Source organism: Dendrobates tinctorius, unplaced genomic scaffold, assembly GCF_039654945.1.
Source record: "Dendrobates tinctorius isolate UK_male_01 unplaced genomic scaffold, ASM3965494v1 ptg000084l, whole genome shotgun sequence".
Classification (NCBI taxonomy): Eukaryota; Metazoa; Chordata; class Amphibia; order Anura; family Dendrobatidae; genus Dendrobates; species Dendrobates tinctorius.
In genome coordinates, this window is record NW_027361752.1 from 51,844,366 (window position 1) to 51,866,006 (window position 21,641).

Here is a 21,641-nt window from a genome sequence, read left to right on the forward strand (position 1 = left end):
AGTAGTGATATTCTTGTATATAGGGGGCAGTATTATAGTAGTTATATTCTTGTACAAAGGGGGCAGTATTATAGTAGTTATATTCTTGTACATAGGGGGCAGTATTATAGTAGTTATAGTCTTGTACATAGGGGCAGTATTATAGTAGTTATATTCTTGTACATAGGAGCAGTATTATAGTAGTTATAATCTTGTACATAGGGGCAGTATTATAGTAGTTATAGTCTTGTATATAGGGGGCAGTATTATAGTAGATATATTCTTGTACATAGGGGGCAGTATTATAGTAGTTATATTCTTGTACATAGGGGCAGTATTATAGGAGTTATATTCTTGTACATAGGAGCAGTACTATATTAGTTATATTCTTGTTATTGTAGCAGCATTATAGTAGTTATAATCTTGTACATAGGGGCAGTATTATAGTAGTTATAGTCTTGTACATAGGGGGCAGTATTATAGTAGATATATTCTTGTACATAGGGGGCAGTATTATAGTAGTTGTATTTTTGTACATAGGAGCAGTATTATAGTAGTTATATTCTTGTACATAGGAGCAGTATTATAGTAGTTATATTCTTGTACATAGGGGGCAGTATTATAGTAGCTATATTCTTGTACATAGGGGGCAGTATTATAGTAGTTATATTCTTGTACATAGGAGCAGTATTATAGTAGCTATATTCTTGTACATAGGAGCAGTATTACAGTAGTTATATTCTTGTACATAGGAGCAGTATTATAGTAGTTATATTCTTGTACAGTATATAGGAGCAGTATTATAGTAGTTATATTCTTGTACATAGGGGCAATTTTTATTGTAAAAACCAAACAAATACAAATAACATTCCTCCAATAATGCAAAACTGAATTCACTAGGATTGTACATACATTCATTACATATCCAGGTTATACATATCAAATTAACTTAGAGTCCATACTCCTAGTTTGAGAAGGGAAAAAAAAAAAAAAAAACACACTTTGCAAACAGAGCTCATCATATTCCTACCCAGTGACTCATCCTTCCATATCTTAACATTTCCTAATTTCTCCTAATGATTTTCCCTGAGTTCAGACATTATCTGGTTGACAGCGTCACAGATCTGAGTCAGAGTTATTCTGTTCACCACCGGTCTCCATCTCAGACTCTACCCGAGTGCCCTCAGGTAAGGGCTTCCGCTTTGGCAGAGGACAGTCCTCTATGTCCCTATCACACTCTGCGTCAATTCTTTTAAGGTCATCTTCAAAATCGCCGTCAGACTCGGACAGAACATCAAACCTGTTAGATACGACCATTACACCTGCAGAACTGTGGAATTTCTTCCCGGCTCCTTGGCCAGTGTCGTATCCCTCAGGTTTACGGGAGGCCTTGTCCTTTTTCTTCCTTTTCTGATTATTGCTATACTCTTCAGACACGGATGGTAGCACTGAAGTAATGCCTTCCTGTGACTGCTGCCCCTGAGGTACAAACTCCATACTCCCCTGTTCTCTCTCTGAACCCTGCTGCTCTGGTGTTAGCTGAGTAGACCCCTGGTGGACCTCTGGTCTGGTCAGTATTTCCCCTGACAGTAAAGCTGCCTCCTCCAGAATCTCTGCCCCTGCCACCAAGTCCTCGTCAGGAAAGTCCTTACAGATATTGTGCCAGGCGTCTGGACAGTCCCTGTGAGGGTGACCGATCTTCCCACAGAGGTTGCACCTGATGTTCTGGCAGTCTGCAGCTAGATGGCCGACCTCCCCACACAGGCTGCACTTCACCACAGTACAGGTATTTGCCAGGTGACCTGCCTTGCCACATTTAAAGCACTTACGAGGCTGCCCAGGATAGAAACACACACCCCTCTCCCTCCCAATAAAGAAGGAGTTGGGTAAATGGGCAGTGATGTTATTGCATTGGCGCAGTTTCACCAAAACCCGCCACCCTCCCGTCCAGATCCCATCACTGTCTCTGCTTTTGGTGAGGTCAGAGACCAGGTCACAATGCCTCCGGAGCCACACCACAATGTCCTGCGGGGGAACAGACTCATTCCAGAAGATGACACTAACAGTAACGGTATCTGGCTTAGAGATAGGAATAAAGCTGAACTTACTCCAGCCCTCCGTGTCTCTAAACTTGGGGAAACTAGACCAGAATCTGTCCAGGTCAGACATGAGCTTAAAGCTGACATCATAGCCCTGCCTGTCTGGAAGATTAATCACTGCCAGGATGCTGACTGGCACAAACCCCATCTGGTGGCACAAGAGCTCCCTGATGACAAACCTCCTGTCTGGCAGGTCCTCCTTGGCACCTCTGTGCCGGAAACGCACGACGTTTCTCCGTTTAAACGCCTGGCCTGTATAATTGGTACCAGAGGTAAAAGACGGAGCACCACGACTCCAGGCATTACTGGGGGGACCGTGCGGGGTCACATTGGGTTGACTGACGGGGTGAAGGTCTGCAGCAGGAGGGGCAGCCACACCTTGTGTGCTCGAAATTAAAGGGGGAAAATCACAGACATTATCATGCACATTGTTATCATCAGCATCAATTTCATTATCAGACTGTGCAGCGTCCACCAAAGATACTGTGCTCCCCCAAGCCCCCGACCCCCCAGATACAGTGCGGTTATCCCCAGCATCAGAGCCCTGCTGGGCACCATCAGTAATGACCGGCACATGTCCACCGCCCAACTGTTGTGCTTGGCATTCTGAGACTTGTAGTCCCTCTGCTGGAAAGTGCAGTCCATGCTGCTGCTTGGAATCTGCTGCAGGCTGCTGTGCTGGGCATTCTGAGACTTGTGGTACACCTGCTGGAATCTGCATAACATGCTGCTGCTTGGGATCTGCCGCAGGCTGCTGCGGCTGCAGTATCTGACCCTTTTGGAAGCAAAAACTTGCAGGCTGCAGCACTGGCCGCACCGGCTTCTGGGGCTCACCTGGGACAATGTCTGAGCTGGAACCTGCAGAGTCCTGCTTGTGTGCCATAAACAGTTCCTGGTTCCTATAAGTCTCTGCCAGGGGCCCCATCTTCTCCAGGATACAGTCCATGTCCGTCACCACTTTTGCCAGCTGTATGCCAAGCATATTCAGAGTCTGATCACAAAAGGTGTGATCCCCACCAGGATTAGCAGCCTTTACATTATAGCCCATGTCTATCTGTTTCTGCAGCAAGTCTTTGTGCTGCTGTAACTCACCGAGCCTCTTGACCAGTCCTGGGATCTCCTCTGCGACCTGAAGCTCAGGTGCACATGGCGTCTCCTCCTGGGATCCTGCTTTCAGCAATGTCCCTGGATGCTTGAAACCAGACGTCTCCTTAACTTTCACCACCGCTGGTTTCGTGGCTCCAGGCTCCACAGCACTTTTACTGCTGCCACCTGACTGCGACCTTGTGCGCCCAGAGCTCGCCATGCTGGCCACCACATGCTGCTGCTGCAGGTTCTCCTGGAGCGTCTGTCTCTCCAGTGAGGTTCTCCTCTGTCTGCTGGGAGTCAGCTGCACACCTGAAGATGGTGATGGCACCTCCTGAGCTGGAGGCTGCTTTCCTCCATTCAGCTTCTCACCAGTAGATTTCTTTTGGATTTCTCCTAGTTGTCCTTCACTCTGCTTGCCTTGGCTGGCCGACTGCTTAACTGGAACTTTCTTACCCACAACCATGGCTTTTCCTTGTTCCGTTACTTTACGTACTTTCACAGCTTCATCTTTCTTGCTGCTGCTGCTACTTCCATTCTGAGCTTTCTTTCCCTCAGAAACAACTTTGGGACTTGCATCCGCCTTAGACACAACTTGGGTGTTACTTCCAAGTGTAGGCCTGGAAGCCTGGGCCTTGCTTGGGGAGTTACCCCGCCCAGGGTGGCCTCCCCCTGGGCTTGCTCCAGACATCAGGAGAGCTACAAACACACAACCTCACAGCTAGGAGGCAGTATTATAGTAGTTATATTCTTGTACATAGGAGCAGTATTACAGTAGTTATATTCTTGTACATAGGAGCAGTATTATAGTAGTTATATTCTTGTACATAGGGGCAGTATTATAGTAGTTATATTCTTGTACATAGGAGCAGTATTATAGTAGTTATATTCTTGTAATTGGAACAGTATTACAGTAGTTATATTCTTGTACATAGGGGACAGAATTATAGTAGTTATATTCTTGTACATAGGGGCAGTATTATAGTAGTGTGAGAATCATGTGGGAATAGTGGATGAGGGCAGGTATATCTCGCCCAGACTGCACGTGACCTTTGACCCCAGCAAAGGCGATCCCGGAGTGTTTTATCACATTGTGGTGGAAAACGCGGGCATCACGTTGCAAGCATGAGCATGGAGGACGTGGTGAAAGCGCTGGTACAGTCCACCGCCGTCCAGCAAGAAGCTAATCGGGTGATGATGGCTCAGCTGAAGGAGTTGGTGGACATGACAGCTACCGATCGTTCGCTTCTCCAGCAGGTGGCGCAGCGCCTGGCAAGCCTACAGGAGGTTAACCTGGAAGCTGAGTCGAGAGTGATTCACGTGAGTCGGTACTGGCAGAAGATGACGACCGAAGATGACGTCGAGGCATACCTGACCACGTTTGAACGGACGGCGGTGCGAGAAAAATGGCCGAAGGCACGATGGGCCGGCCTGATTGCCCCGTTTCTTTCCGGTGAGGCCCAAAAGGCTTATTATGACTTAGAGCCTGAAGCTGCGCAGGACTTTGACAAACTGAAAGCCGAGATCTTGGCCCGGCTGGGAGTGACGACCGCTGTCCGTGCACAGAGAGTGCATCAATGGACTTATCAGCCGGATAAACCACCGCGGTCCCAGATGTTCGACCTGATCCACGTGACGAAGAAGTGGCTACAACCCGAGGTGTTGACAGCGCCAGAGATAATCCAGAGAGTCGTCATGGACAAGTACCTGAGAGCTCTACCGCCAGCCCTGAGGAAGTGGGTAAGCCATGGAAATCCTACGACGGCAGATCAACTGGTGGATCTGGTTGAACGTTACTCCGTGGCGGAAGGACTCAGAGACGACGTTACCCCACCTCGTTCTTCATCATCTCCACGTGGAACCGGTAAGACTGTTCCAGGGAGTAGGGGAGATGGAAAAATCCCTAAGACAGTGGGGGAGGAAAACGGGACTGCCCGCACTGCGAGGCCGACAGTAACGAACTATGGTCTAAGCAAGGGGCCCGTTAGGTGTTTCCGCTGCCAAGAGATGGGACATATTGCTGCGAACTGTCCGGTCACTACTGAACCCATGCAGTGCGACGTCACAGACTCTAAAAACCGCATGTCTATGGTGGCACGGGTAGTGAGTGTGAATGCCGGTCAAAAAGATGTGGAAAAACACTTGTGTGATTTAACTGTTGATGGCAAAAATGTGGCGGCATTGTTAGACTCGGGAAGTGTGGTGACTCTGGTGAAGGCCAGTCTGGTGCCAGCCCCGACTGGGCCATCAGACAAATTCTCTGTAACGTGTGTGCATGGAGACACCTGTTCGTACCTCACCACAGTCATATGCATTACAACTTCCTATGGGTCTGTGCAACATAAAGTGGGACTCGTCCCGGCGTTATTGCATGATGTTATCCTTGGCCTGGGATTTTCCCCACTTCTGGCAATTGTGGGAGAATCAGTTGATGCCCTCGGGTAATAGTGTACATGATTCTTCTCCCAGGGCGCGTGTGAGTCCCGAACCCCTGGAAGAGGTCTCCCCGGAAGACTCTGGAGAAGAGTCTGCGGGAAATGACCTGCAGTTCCCGTTTTCAGTCATGGCGGGTGATAATGAGGAGACCGGGGAAGAGGAGGAGGCTGACAGCCGTCCACCTCCCCGTTTGCTGGATTTAGAAGTTCAGAAAGATGACTTCCAAAGCGAGCAAATAAAGGATCCTACCCTTTCTCAGGCTAGGACAAATGTGAAAGTGATAAATGGGGTACCCGTAGAACCTGGCTCTAGGCTGGCATATCCTTACATGGTTCTGGAGAATGATTTACTCTATCAGATAGAGAAAAAGGGGGAAGATACGGTGCAACTATTAGTCGAGCCAAAACCCTACCGGCGGCAGGTGCTGGACCTGGCCCACGGACATGTGATGGGAGGTCACCTGGGAGTCCAGAAAACCACCGAAAGGATATTACACTGTTTTGTTTGGCCAGGCATGCATCACGATATTCGAGTATATTGTGAGTCTTGTCCTGACTGCCAAGCCTCTGCACCTAAGCCCCGGTTCTGTAGCCCTTTGGTACCCCTACCTATTATTGAAGTCCCGTTTGAGAGGATTGGGATGGATTTAGTTGGGCCCCTTCCACGGTCTGCACGTGGACACCAACATATCCTGGTCATCTTGCATTATGCCACTCGTTACCCGGAGGCCATCCCTTTGCGTAACACGGCCACCAAGACGATTGCCAAGGAACTGGTGCATGTGTTTAGTCGGGTCGGTATCCCAAAACAGATACTCACCGACCAGGGGACCCCCTTTATGTCCAGGGTAATGAAGGAGCTCTGCCGATTGTTACAAATCGAACCGTTACGCACATCCGTGTATCACCCTCAAACAGACGGGTTGGTCGAACGGTTCAATAAAACTCTGAAGCAGATGCTGAGAAAGGTGATAGACAAGGATGGGAAGAAGTGGGACTATTTACTTCCGTATTTGCTTTTTGCCATCAGGGAAGTGCCCCAGTCTTCCACGGGATTCTCGCCTTTCGAGTTATTGTACGCCCGACGTCCTCGCGGACTGTTAGACGTTGCAAAAGAAACCTGGGAGGGTCAGGTCACTCCGTTTAAAACGGTGATAGATCACGTCACACAAATGCAGGACCGTATTGCGGCTGTTATGCCTATCGTCAAAGAACACATGATACAGGCTCAAGGAGCCCAAAAAAGAATCTATGATAGGGGCGCCAAGATCCGTACGTTTGCACCCGGAGATAGGGTGTTGATCCTGGTCCCCACGGTGGACAGTAAGTTCCTGGCAAAGTGGCAGGGCCCCTTTGAGATCAAGGAAAGAGTTGGTGAAGTAAACTACAAAGTATACCAGGCAGGTAAACGGAAACCTGAACAGATTTATCATGTAAATCTGATAAAGCCCTGGAAGGATCGGTCTGCCTTGTCAGCGGAGCTGGCCCGTCCTGTCTGCTCGCATACCATACCGGAGGTACGGGTTGCAGAGACTCTCTCGGAGCGGCAAAAGACGGAAGTCAGGCAGTTTCTACTTCACAACCAAAAGTTTTTCTCAGAAAAACCCGGGCAGACTATGCTAATGAAACATGACATCGTAATGGAACCTGGTGTCACAGTTCACGTAAAGCCCTACCGAATCCCGGAAGCGCGCCGTGAAGCCGTTTCCCGAGAGGTGAAGGCAATGTTAGAGTTAGGAGTCATTGAGGAATCGCACAGTGCGTGGTCCAGCCCGATTGTGCTAATTCCTAAACCGGACGGCACCATCCGGTTCTGCAATGACTTCAGGAAACTGAATGCGGTCTCAAAATTTGATGCCTACCCCATGCCCCGGGTCGACGAGTTAATAGATCGGTTAGGAAAAGCCCGGTATATTACGACCCTAGACCTAACAAAGGGGTATTGGCAGATCCCTCTGGTGGAGGCTGCCAGAGAAAAGACAGCATTTGCTACGCCGGAAGGTTTATTTCAGTATGTGTATATGCCGTTTGGACTGCACGGGGCACCGGCGACCTTCCAGAGACTGATGGATCGAGTCTTGAGGCCACATAGGCGGTATGCTTCGGCCTATTTGGATGACATTGTCATTTACAGCTTGGACTGGGAGACTCATCTCCAGAAAGTACAAGCTGTGATTGACGACCTGTGGGAGGCAGGTCTAACCGCGAACCCCAAGAAATGTCACATCGGGCTAGAAGAAGCCCGGTATTTGGGGTATGTAATTGGGAGGGGTGTTGTTAAACCCCAGGTTGAAAAGATTCAGGCGGTTCAGGACTGGCCACAACCTGTCAACAAGAAGCAGGTGCAAGCCTTCCTGGGGATCGCCGGTTATTATCGCCGGTTCATACCCAGTTTTGCAGCCATCGCTACCCCCCTGACGGATCTTACAAAAGGGAAAGACTCCGTCATGATTAAATGGAGTTTAGCGGCTGAGGAAGCCTTCCATAGCCTAAAACGGGCACTTTGCTCTCAGCCCTTACTGGTGACTCCAGACTTCCGCAGCGAGTTTGTGGTACAAACGGATGCCTCTGATACCGGTATCGGGGCCGTACTCTCACAAGTGAGGGACGGAGTGGAACACCCAGTCCTCTATCTCAGCAGGAAGCTGAATAAACACGAGCAAAGGTATGCAGTCGTGGAAAAAGAGTGCCTAGCCATTAAGTGGGCTCTAGAGGCCCTCAAATATTACCTGGTGGGCCGAAAGTTCAGGCTGATCACTGACCATGCCCCTCTCAAGTGGATGCACTTGAACAAGGAACGGAATAGCCGGGTGACCCGGTGGTTCCTTGCCCTGCAGGCCTACACTTTTACGGTGGAGCACCGCCCAGGAGTACAGATGGGAAATGCAGATGCCCTGTCCCGAGTGCACTGTTTGGCGGGTGTCATTGCTCGACCGGAGTGGTCTGAGCAGAGGGGGGGGATATGTGAGAATCATGTGGGAATAGTGGATGAGGGCAGGTATATCTCGCCCAGATTCCTTTCCTATGTGGCCTAGTCTGGTCAGTATCGCACCTGCTTACTAATGGATAATGGGAGGTGGATATAAAAGGATGCCAGGTGGTTGTGTGAGTGTCTCAGCCTGGGAACACAGAGAGCCTGTCTGTGTGAGAGACACACGTGAGTGGAAGCAGTGCCCACTGCAACTGTGGTTTGGCTGGACGGGAGAAGCCCGCCAGTTGGTAGTTAGGTTGTCCATTGTTTAGTTAGTGCCGGACAGGCAAGGATTTGTTTTATGTTTTATTTCCTTTTGCATTGCTTTCACCGTTAATAAACCTGACCCAGGGTCAGTTATACACGAATCCCCGCTCTGCGCCTGAGTTTCATGCTGACTGCACGTGACCTTTGACCCCAGCAAAGGCGATCCCGGAGTGTTTTATCACATTGGTTATATTCTTGTACATAGGAACAGTATTACAGTAGTTATATTCTTGTACATAGGGGACATTTGATACTCCTTATGTATTCTGTAAGTAGGTTTGGCATAATACAGAACGTGTAGCCGCCATGGCCATGTCATTCTCCGCAGAACACCCTGCCAGGACTGTGACAGCCATATTTCAGCAGTAGATAGCATGCAGTGCCTACAATGAAAAACCATGTAGACGTGAGGTGAATGCGGCATCTTCAGCCATCTCAGGGTGAGGCGGCTGCAGCAGGAGAGGCAGGCGGCTAAGGTTGGCCGTTCCTTAGCAACTGCTCTCATTTTCATGATGGCTCCCCGTTCCTTTGGGCTTAGCAATGACCTCTGCCTACCCTCAGGAAGAAAATGCAGCTGACAGATACGACTAAATGTGAAGGTATCAGATCGACTGCGGAAATGTGTGAAAGAGAGAGAATATAAACTCTTTCTCCTCATTAATCCTTCCATCAACCCCCTGACGTGTCACCTGCACTGCGGAGATCTCTGCATTCCTATATGCAAAGCCACTGCGGGCCATCGTCCATTTGTATAGTTCAATATAAATAAATAAGCAGCTTTCCTCTTAAAGGGGTTGACTAAGATGAGACAATTCCTTTAAATAGGGTACACCTGGGGCTCAGGTAATGATAAAGTGTCTTCCTAGCCCTCCAAAGAATTCAGCATAATGGAGGCAGTCTGAGAAATCAAACACCGAAATATTCGGATTTGCCAGACCTTGAAATTCTGGAGAAGTTTGTAACAAATTTGATCCCTATTTATTACCTATCCTACAGCTCAATAATAAATCCTGTAATTGGGATAATTAAAGAAGAGCGGTCTCAAAGACAAAAGTGTCTAGTTTTTGCTCTTATTTTATTCCCGCTGTTCCCCTGAGTATTCCTTATTTTTTTCATGATTTTTTTTTCAAACCCGCCATAAGGTTCCTGAGCTAAGGGCCTTTTAACTGCTCCCACATTGTCATGGTCTGTGCCAAGGCGGCATAGCCCCAAGGTAATAATGCAGAGCAGCCTACACACGCCTCTGAGGATCCTGTAAGCCACGCCTCCTTGGTAAAAAAACAAACAAAACAAAACACACATAAAAATTAGCAAAGGCTCATATTTCTGGAAGTCTAGGGCGGATTTAAAAATAACAAAATAAGGAACACTCAAGTGAGCAGTGAGAATAAAAAAAGAGCAAAAATTGGCCACTTTTGACCTGATGATACATCCTCTTTAAATTATATCATTCTGAATGCATGCAGCCACCACAAGAGGGAGCCACGTGTATAGGGATTCATAAAGCTAGTATTAAACTGATTTTTACATATTAACCTCCCTCTAGTGGCAACTGCAATTAAAATCTATGACCTCCTTATCTGTCCCCATGTTAGTTCCACCACTTATCTTGAGTCACCTATTTCTGTCATCTAATATATAAAGCTCAGTGTGTGTGTGTGTATATGTATGTATGTATGTATGTATGTATGTGTGCATGTCTGGGATTGGCATCCGCACCGTCGCAGCTACAGCCACAAAATTTGGCACAGTCACACGTCTGGACCCCAAGAGTGCCCTAGGCTATGTTGTAAGGCGAACTTTTAACCCCGCGCGTTCCAATTCACCAAACAATTAACAATTTTGCCCCATCTACATAATGGGGAAAAAGTGTGTGTATCAAGCCCCGCCCCTCATTATGATGTCATAATGGTTGCCATGGCGACGCTGATGTCATCATAGGTTGCAAGCCCCTCATTATGATGTCATCATGGTTGACTATGGGATGGAGGATGTGTGATGGGTATATGGGCACTGGACTATGGGATGGAGGATGTGTATGATGGGTATATGGGCACAGGACTATGGGATGGCGGATATGTATGATGGGTATATGGGCACGGGTCTATGGGATGGAGGATGTGTGATGAGTATATGGGCATGGGACTATGGGATGGAGGATATGTATGATGGGTATATGGGCACTCGACTATGGGATGGCGAATATGTATGATGGTTATATGGGCATCGGACAATGGGATGGAGGATGTGTGATGGGTATATGGGCATGGGACTATGGAATGGAGGATGTGTGATGGGTATATGGGCACTCGACTATGGGATGGAGTATATGTATGATGGGTATATGGGCACGGGCCTATGGGATCGTGGATATGTATGATGGGTATATGGGCACGGGACTATGGGATGGAGGATAATTATAATTTGCTATAACTAACCACAGCTAGTTACTATGCCTGGGCGGCGCCGGGCTCTTCAGCTAGTATATATATATATATATATATATATATATATATATATATATATACACACATACACACACACACACACATACTTATATATTAGTATATATTTATTTCCAGGAATGCTGCAGCATCCGTCTTCTATACCATGGGGATGTGAGAGTGGACACTTCTTACCTCTTACAATCAGCTGACTTTGATGTTCTACGGCGGCTGCGTCATTGCGGGCGATGCACGTATAATTCCCATTGTGCATCAGTGACAAATTGGAAATCCTTAAGGAGCTTGTAAAGTCAATGTTGTCAATAGTCACTCCGAGATTCGCTGGGATCGACCTTCCGTCCTTCTGCCACGTGATAGTGATGGGCAGATCCCCCGAGACCACCACACAAGGGATGAACACTCTTTGACCGATGGAAAATCTTTGGGACTCGAATGGCTGAATATAAGGAGGTACTGAGAAAGAAAAACAGAGAGAGGGGTAACTTACTAACAAAGATATGTTTTGTCAAGATGACCAGGAATACTAACTTGAGCAAGAAAGGGTTGGAGTTTACTTAAAGAGGGTACCAATATCTGTGAGCTTTTCCTGAGAATCAGTGTAAAGCCTCATCAGTGTAAGGCCCCAGTCATTGTAAAGCCCCCGTCAGTGTAATATCCCCGTCACTGTAAAGCCCCCTTACACGTGCTGAAGTCTCTGTTGTCATGCCCTTCCATTCTGAATCTTCCCCCTTCTTGTTTTGTCTACCAGTGTGCTGAAGGCGGGTAGCATGGCGGAGGTGGCTGGACAAGGGAGTTGGAGCTCCTGATCCAAAGAGATCATCATTTTGCTATGCTGATGATATCAAGGAGGTGGCTTGTGACTTAACAGTACAGAGTGGAGGAGGATAGCTGGCAATATACAGTATATACGAGGCGGCCATGGGAAGCGTTGCTAATGTGCGGGAAGGAAGAAGACCAAAAAAGTAGGGCAGGATGTAGAAAGAAGGGAAGATGGGAATGGAAGGACAGCAACCCATAAATTACTGGGGAGTGCACAAAAAATTAGAGAAAAAAAATGTTGATGCTTATTAAGGTGATCTACAGTCTGTATTTGTTTAAGGAAGTTTGTATTTAAGGTGCGGCCACCATAGTTGTAGACTAGAGTTGAGAAAGAGTAAACCGCAGGACCAAAAATTGGAAAACCCCCTTCACTGCAATTTGGAAGTGTGCCCCCAACAGTCTTCAGCCTATTGTCCATAGGTAATAGCAGATGATTCCATGAAATTTTACATACAGAGACGCTAGTGCTCCTGGTTAGTTCTGACTTCACATCCTAGCCACAGACCAATCTCTTACCCATGATGGGGGCAAAGTGTCATCCATAACTGACATGCTTCTGACTACCAGTAGCAAAAACTCTCCACGTGGTAAACACATATGTATTTCTTGCAAGCTCAGATGAGCTACTGACTTTCCGCTTTACCCCTTTTTTATGGTTCTCAGTAAAAGGCCCCAAATGCTCTTCAGGTAGAGCAATTGCATTCAACCACTTCTTAACTTAATCTTATAGAGAATTTCTTTTTCTCCCATAGCTTTTGATTATGGAAAGGAGACTAACACCTTCCCTGGTTGCCCCAAAATGAAACCCAGAGATCTCCTCCGTGCCCCCAGCCCTCTCCTGTATGGTTATTGCATCACAGATGAATCAGATGGCACTATGTGGAATTTCATCTTCGGGTGAAATTTCTCTTTAACTACAGACAACATCCCGGCAGGCGGTGATCTCTGGAGAACGAGCTTCATAATTGCATCTTTCAGAACAAATCTGTTAATTGAGGCCTGACTATCAGCGGCGGCTGCAATTGTGTTTAATTCCAGCCTGAATCTCATAAAATGAATGTATTCCTTATCGCAAAAAAAAAAAAAGTCACTCTAGTGTCAAGGACAAATAAAATACATGTCATACCCTGAAATGAACCCTTTTCACCAGATTCCAAAGCAGCAGTATAAACTACGACGGGGGGCATTGTGTGCAATTTTACTGACCATGACTTTTTGTTTCTTACTGACATATGACAATTGTGTTTGGGCCATCGCCAACATTTCACGTGCAAGACATGTTCCCAGTGAATTGAATCAATAGCACCATGATGAATTTAGTAACCTGAATCACGGATGACCTTCTTCAAGATGAAAAAAAGAGAACAAATCGCCCATGAACTGCATCTACCAGGTTTTTCTCGTTTTTCTAGTTTTTCCCATTGCGTTTGTTTTCAATTCTGTATTGAAAGAGTATCCTGTTGCAACTTTGGTAGTGTCAACAAGCTGCTGTTGACGGATCAGGTAAAAAAAAAAAAAAATCATATTTATAGCAAATGAAAGGTTCTCTTTAAATGAAATCATTCATGGACCTGCAGCCACCACTAGGTACCCACAGAACTCAATACTGCTCCCAAAGTGGGAATTATTCATTTCTTAAACTGCATACAGAAAAAAATTATTTAATTCGGTAAAGAAAAAAAATGCCCCCCACCCCCAAATTGTATTACCTTTCACAGTGACATGGACGCTCTGACTGGTGGAGAGCTGCGGCTGGACGAGAACGTTACACGTGTATTCCCCTTCATCCACGTCCTTCTGAACGTCCGAGAGCTTTAAGGTCCCATTGTTCTCAAAAGCGACCTGACGGTGGTTGAATGGGAGGAGGTTGGAGTTCTTGTACCACTTTATGGAGTAGTAGGGGTACCCGATCACACGGCAGTGAATGTAGGTGTCCCTTCCAGCTATTGCTGTGATGTTTTTCATTGGTCGAATGCTTGCCGGTCCTAAAAAGACCATAGGGGAGCACTATATGATTCTAGAATACAGCAGCACAAATGTAATATTGAGCTTTCGTAACTGAGACTAAAGTTAAAAGTGATTTTCATTAAAAAATTAATGAAAAAAAAAAAAAAAAAAACCACAACTCTGCAATCTTTTACTTTTTTTGTGTACACAGCTACTAAGCCATTAGTCTGCCCCCATGGAGACGCATAGGTCTTGTTTTGAACTGTAAACAAAAAATGATTGATTTTCTTATTATTAATCTCTCGTAATGATTCGCTGGTTTCATCTACAGACCTACATGAGTCCATGGTAACAGACTACAGAGAAGCCCTTTGTAGTCAGAACCTGCAAATGCCCTCATTAGTTCTCACTCATGCAGTAAATACAAGTAAGCAAGTGGCATTTGAGGGAGAAAAAGGAGTGGGACTGGAGCATGGGATTGTTTGTGGCCTGTTACTATGGAAACACATTATTATTATATTTATTATAAATGTATTTGAGTGCATAAACTTCTATTGAAATCCATGTGTCTCCATGGTAACAGACTACAAGCAAACCCTGTGTAGTCAGATCCTGCAGACACATTCTCTACTTCTCACTTCCTTAAAGGTAACCTGTCAAGTGAAAAACTGCTATTGACCTGAAGGTTGAAAGCTTTGTGAAGCCATGGGGCTGCCACAGTGAGAGCTCTGCTGGGAGGATATGAATTTTATTCCTCCAGGCAGCCTCTGGCTTTCAGTCACAGGGGTGTGGCCGGCACGGCATCAGTTACCGCTCAGTGCATAGTGAGCAGCACTGACTGAGAGCCGGCTCTACAGTGCATGAAAGCAGAGTCGGCTCTCAGTCCGTGCTGGGTGTGTGTGTGTACAGCCGCTGCTCACTATGTACTGAGCGATAACTGATGTCACACCTATATGACTGAAAGCTCGAGGCTGCCAGTAGGAATAAAGTTCATTTCATCCCGGCGGAGCTCTCAGTGCGGTGGCCGCAAGGTTTCAGATCAGAACACTTCAGGATATGACTACATAGTGTTTGTAGTCTGTTACCATGGAGAAACATAGGTCTGCATGGAACCTGTAGTCATACATGGTAGTCCTGCAGTAGTCCTAACAATTGGACATACCACCAATACATGAAACCACTGAATAAGTTATGCAAAAAAATAAAATTAAAGCCATGTTCTCAAGTACCTGAAACAAATGCTACCATAGCATTGGACACAAAACAAAGGAAAGAAAAAGAGAAAAAAAAAGTCTAAATACAAAATTTTACATTTCTTCAGTTACATGATTCAGAATTCTGCTGGTTTCCAGAAAGCAGTGCATTGTGGGACCTCAGGTCACATGTCTGACAGCAGAATGGAGCTCAACTGCTGACTGTTTCCAAAGTGCAACCAGCAGAATTGTGAAAGCAGGTCTGCAAGAACATATCACATATTCATTTTATTATTATTAATTAATTATTTATTTTTTTTAAAGAGCTGATTTGACAAGCACCTCTTACGTTTATTCGAGCCTGGTACAGGACGACTCCGGCAGAATTATTGGCCGTGCAGCGATAGACTCCCCCGTCCCGCACCCCTGTGTTGGTGATGTTTAGGTAGCTGACAACATTGCCGTCAGAAGTGATGATCTGGCTGATCCGGTGGTTTCCGTTTTTGCTGATGGGCTCGTCGTCCAGCGTCCAGGTGATTGTTGGTAGCGGGGTGCCTTTCACATTACACAACAAGGACACGGGTTCTCCGGCGCTCACCACTTTTTCACTAAAAGCAGAGTTGATTTTTGGGGTTCCATCTAAACAAGAACAGAAATAATAGTAAGAAAAAAAAACGCATTTATTTTCTGTAAACAAACAGAATAGATGACAACAACTAAGATCCAGGGGGGTCGGACGTCAGAGATCACCACCAATCACCACAACAGGTGAACGATACAGACTGCACGGACATAATAGGCAGCTAACTCATGGGCGGGTGGAGAGTGACTTCATCAGCAGCTCCATATACATGGGGTATAGGCGCTGGGTTGGGGGATGATGTTTGTGCAGCTCATGCCCTACGGATCCTCGCCCTCGGGGTCCTCCTGTGCCCACTGTTTACTTTACATTACATTACTGTACATGTTTACTTTTTCTGTGCCCCCCGCTGGCAGCCTGTGAGATCCCCCCAACTCTCCCTTTCTCTACATTATTATGGGTGATCAATACACTCTTCAGGATTTTGGAGCCACCAGGGATGGTTGCCGCGGTAACTGGGCCCAGGCCGGTAATCGCTCCTCTCCGAACATACAGACTAAATATAGCCTCCATATTGTCAGTGGCTGCAGCCTTCATTAGCAGGTGGCCGCGTTTATTAATCCTTTCCCCTTCAATCAATACGACTTCCACTAATTAATCGCAAGAACAAAATCACAGAGAAAATGAAGGTCGGCAGAGAAAACATCGTAAATGTAGACGGTGCAGACTGAATACATGCAGAAAAAGTCATAATAACACTGACAGCCGCAGTGGCCCCTATAAAAGTGACTGCTCCCTCCTATAACACTGACAGTCACAGTGACCTCTATAACAGTGACAGTCACAACGCTCCCTATAACACTGACAGCCGCAGTGGCCCCTATAAAAGTGACTGCTCCCTCCTATAACACTGACAGTCACAGTGCCCCCTATAACAGTGACAGTCACAGAGCCCCCCTATAACAGTGACAGTCACAGCGCTCCCTATAACACTGACAGTCACAGTGCTCCTTATAACAGTGACAGTCACAGTGCCCCCTATAACAGTGACAGTCACAGTGCCCCCTATAACAGTGACAGTCACAGCGCTCCCTATAACACTGACAGTCACAGTGCCCCCTATAACAGTGACAGTCACAGTGCCCCTTATAACAGTAACAGTCACAGTGCCCCCTATAACAGTGACAGTCACAGTGCCCCCTATAACACTGACAGTCACAGTGCCCCCTATAACACTGACAGTCACAGTGCTCCTTATAACAGTGACAGTCACAGTGCCCCCTATAACAGTGACAGTCACAGTGCCCCCTATAACAGTGACAGTCACAGCGCTCCCTATAACACTGACAGTCACAGTGCCCCCTATAACAGTGACAGTCACAGTGCCCCTTATAACAGTAACAGTCACAGTGCCCCCTATAACAGTGACAGTCACAGCGCTCCCTATAACACTGACAGTCACAGTGCCCCCTATAACAGTGACAGTCACAGCGCTCCCTATAACACTGACAGTCACAGTGCCCCCTATAACAGTGACAGTCACAGTGCCCCTTATAACAGTAACAGTCACAGTGCCCCCTATAACAGTGACAGTCACAGCGCTCCCTATAACACTGACAGTCACAGTGCCCCCTATAACAGTGACAGTCACAGCGCTCCCTATAACACTGACAGTCACAGTGCCCCCTATAACAGTGACAGTCACAGTGCCCCCTATAACAGTGACAGTCACAGCGCTCCCTATAACACTGACAGTCACAGTGCCCCCTATAACAGTGACAGTCACAGCGCTCCCTATAACACTGACAGTCACAGTGCCCCCTATAACAGTGACAGTCACAGTGCCCCCTATAACAGTGACAGTCACAGCGCTCCCTATAACAGTGACAGTCACAGTGCCCCCTATAACAGTGACAGTCACAGTGCCCCCTATAACACTGACAGTCACAGTGCCCCCTATAACAGTGACAGTCACAGTGCCCCCTATAACACTGACAGTCACAGTGCCCCCTATAACAGTGACAGTCACAGCGCTCCCTATAACACTGACAGTCACAGTGCCCCCTATAACAGTGACAGTCACAGCGCTCCCTATAACACTGACAGTCACAGTGCCCCCTATAACAGTGACAGTCACAGTGCCCCTTATAACAGTGACAGTCACAGTGCCCCCTATAACAGTGACAGTCACAGTGCCCCCTATAACAGTGACAGTCACAGTGCCCCCTATAACACTGACAGTCACAGTGCCCCCTGTAACAGTGACAGTCACAGTGCCCCCTATAACAGTGACAGTCACAGTGCCCCCTATAACAGTGACAGTCACAGTGCCCCCTATAACAGTGACAGTCACAGTGACCTCTATAACAGTGACAGTCACAGTGCCCCCTATAACAGTGACAGTCACAGTGCCCCCTAATAACACTGACAGTCACAGTGCCCCCCTATAACAGTGACAGTCACAGTGCCCCCTATAACAGTGACAATCACAGTGCCCCCCTATAATACTGACAGTCACAGTGCCCCCTATAACACTGACAGTCACAGTGCCCCCTATAACACTGACAGTCACAGTGACCCCCTATAACACTGACCGTCACAGTGCCCCCCTATAACACTGTAATAACACTGACAGTCACAGTGACCCCCTATAACAGTGACAGTCACAGTACCCCCTATAACAGTGACAATCACAGTGCCCCCCTATAACACTGACAGTCACAGTGCCCCCTATAACACTGACAGTCACAGTGCCCCCTATAACACTGACAGTCACAGTGCCCCCCTATAACAGTGACAGTCACAGTGCCCCCTATAACAGTGACAATCACAGTGCCCCCCTATAATACTGACAGTCACAGTGCCCCCTATAACACTGACAGTCACAGTGCCCCCTATAACACTGACAGTCACAGCGCCCCCCTATAACACTGACCGTCACAGTGCCCCCCTATAACACTGTAATAACACTGACAGTCACAGTGACCCCCTATAACAGTGACAGTCACAGTACCCCCTATAACAGTGACAATCACAGTGCCCCCCTATAACACTGACAGTCACAGTGCCCCCTATAACACTGACAGTCACAGTGCCCCCTATAACACTGACAGTCACAGTGCCCCCCTATAACACTGACAGTCACAGTGCCCCCTATAACACTGACAGTCACAGTGCCCCCTATAACACTGACAGTCACAGTGCCCCCTATAACACTGACAGTCACAGTGCCCCCTATAACACTGACAGTCACAGTGCCCCCTATAACACTGACAGTCACAGCGCCCCCCTATAACACTGACCGTCACAGTGCCCCCCTATAACACTGACAGTCACCGTGCCCCCTATAACACTGACAGTCACAGCGCCCCCCTATAACACTGACCGTCACAGTGCCCCCCTATAACACTGTAATAACACTGACAGTCACAGTGCCCCCCTATAACAGTGACAGTCACAGTACCCCCTATAACAGTGACAATCACAGTGCCCCCCTATAACACTGACAGTCACAGTGCCCCCTATAACAGTGACAGTCACAGTGCCCCCTATAACACTGACAGTCACAGTGCCCCCTATAACACTGACAGTCACAGTGCCCCCTATAACACTGACAGTCACAGTGCCCCCTATAACACTGACAGTCACAGCGCCCCCCTATAACACTGACCGTCACAGTGCCCCCCTATAACACTGACAGTCACAGTGACCTCTATAACAGTGACAGTCACAGTGTTCCTTATAACAGTGACAGTCACAGTGCCCCCTATAACAGTGACAGTCACAGTGTTCCTTATAACACTGACAGTCACAGTACCCCCTATAACAGTGACAATCACAGTGCCCCCCTATAATACTGACAGTCACAGTGCCCCCTATAACACTGACAGTCACAGTGCCCCCTATAAGACTGACAGTCACAGCGCCCCCCTATAACACTGACAGTCACAGTGCCCCCTATAACACTGACAGTCACAGCGCCCCCCTATAACACTGACCGTCACAGTGCCCCCCTATAACACTGTAATAACACTGACAGTCACAGTGCCCCCTATAACACTGACAGTCACAGTGCCCCCTATAACACTGACAGTCACAGTGCCCCCTATAACACTGACAGTCACAGTGCCCCCTATAACACTGACAGTCACAGTGCCCCCTATAACACTGACAGTCACAGTGCCCCCTATAACACTGACAGTCACAGTGCCCCCTATAACACTGACAGTCACAGCGCCCCCTATAACACTGACAGTCACAGTGCCCCCCTATAACACTGACAGTCACAGTGCCCCCTATAACACTGACAGTCACAGTGCCCCCTATAACACTGACAGTCACAGCGCCCCCCTATAACACTGACAGTCACAGTGCCCCCCTATAACACTGACAGTCACAGTGCCCCCTATAACACTGACAGTCACAGTGCCCCCTATAACAGTGACAGTCACAGTGCCCCCCTATAACACTGACAGTCACAGTGCCCCCTATAACACTGACAGTCACAGTGCCCCCTATAACAGTGACAGTCACAGTGCCCCTTATAACAGTGACAGTCACAGTGCCCCCTATAACACTGACAGTCACAGTGCCCCCTATAACAGTGACAGTCACAGTGCCCCTTATAACAGTGACAAGCACAGTGCCCCCCTATAACACTGACAGTCACAGTGCCCCCTATAACACTGACAGTCACAGTGCCCCCTATAACACTGACAGTCACAGCGCCCCCCTATAACACTGACAGTCACAGTGCCCCCTATAACACTGACAGTCACAGTGCCCCCCTATAACACTGACAGTCACAGTGCCCCCTATAACACTGACAGTCACAGTGCCCCCTATAACACTGACAGTCACAGTGCCCCCTATAACACTGACAGTCACAGTGCCCCCTATAACACTGACAGTCACAGTGCCCCCTATAACAGTGATAGTCACAGTGCCCCCTATAACAGTGACAGTCACAGCGCCCCCCTATAACAGTGACCGTATTTGCTAGTCCATACACAGATCCCCTTCCATCTCCACAATGATGGCTGCATTGTATGATCTGGGCCCAGAACATAATCGTTTGCAGTTCCATCATTTACAGCTTATGACTCCGGTTTCCATATTATTCCTAGATATCGCATGGAGATGAGATGCCGAGAAGGACACGCGGCTGATCTGTAATTACAGAGACAATCACAGCCTCAGCTGGCGCCTCTGTCTGTGGGTTATTATCTATAATCGTCATGTGCCCTACAATGGGGAATTCCAGAAAAAACACAGTGACAACGCTGGGCGAGTGTCCCCATACATAGCCGTATCCACGAATAAACACAAAACCCAGCAATAGTGTCCCCGCCGCTGCTATCTGCAATCATTGACTTTATTTGTCCTCACATAAATGCTGTGTATTGCAGCCTGGGGCCCCTGGGAGAATATCTGCACTGCAGTGGGGGCCACAAGTGTCAATAGAGGAAAAACCCATTAGAAACATTAAATTACCAGCAAAAATAAGTCCTTGACTCGTCCTCTTCTGTCTGGTTGTATTAACCTATCTATTATATGGACAAAAGAATGTGCCCCCTTCACATTACCCTCCAGGAGCTTTTCTGACCCCCCCCACACACACACACACACACACACACACACACAGATTTTCTGCAAACTTTTGGAGGCATCTGTGTGAATTTTTGCTCCTTCATCCAGAAGATCATTTGTGGGGTCAGGCCCTGATGTTGGGGGGACGTCGGGGGTCACAATCTCTGGTCTAGTTGTTGGATGGGGCTGAGGTCCGGGCTCTGTGCGGCCG

The 21,641-nt window shown here is 47.5% G+C and overlaps 1 protein-coding gene across 2 annotated transcripts in view; it reads right to left on the reverse strand.

Moving 5' to 3' along the window:
• Positions 1 to 21,641, reverse strand: part of DSCAM (DS cell adhesion molecule) — a 609,674-nt gene that overhangs the window by 299,977 nt on the left and 288,056 nt on the right. For both annotated transcript variants that reach the window (XM_073584700.1, XM_073584699.1), the window contains exons 7-9: positions 15,604 to 15,900; positions 13,831 to 14,106; positions 11,477 to 11,755 (exon numbers count right to left, since the gene is read on the reverse strand). In XM_073584700.1, the coding sequence (XP_073440801.1) occupies positions 11,477 to 11,755; positions 13,831 to 14,106; positions 15,604 to 15,900 (852 nt within the window). The remainder of the gene's footprint in view (positions 1 to 11,476; positions 11,756 to 13,830; positions 14,107 to 15,603; positions 15,901 to 21,641) is intronic.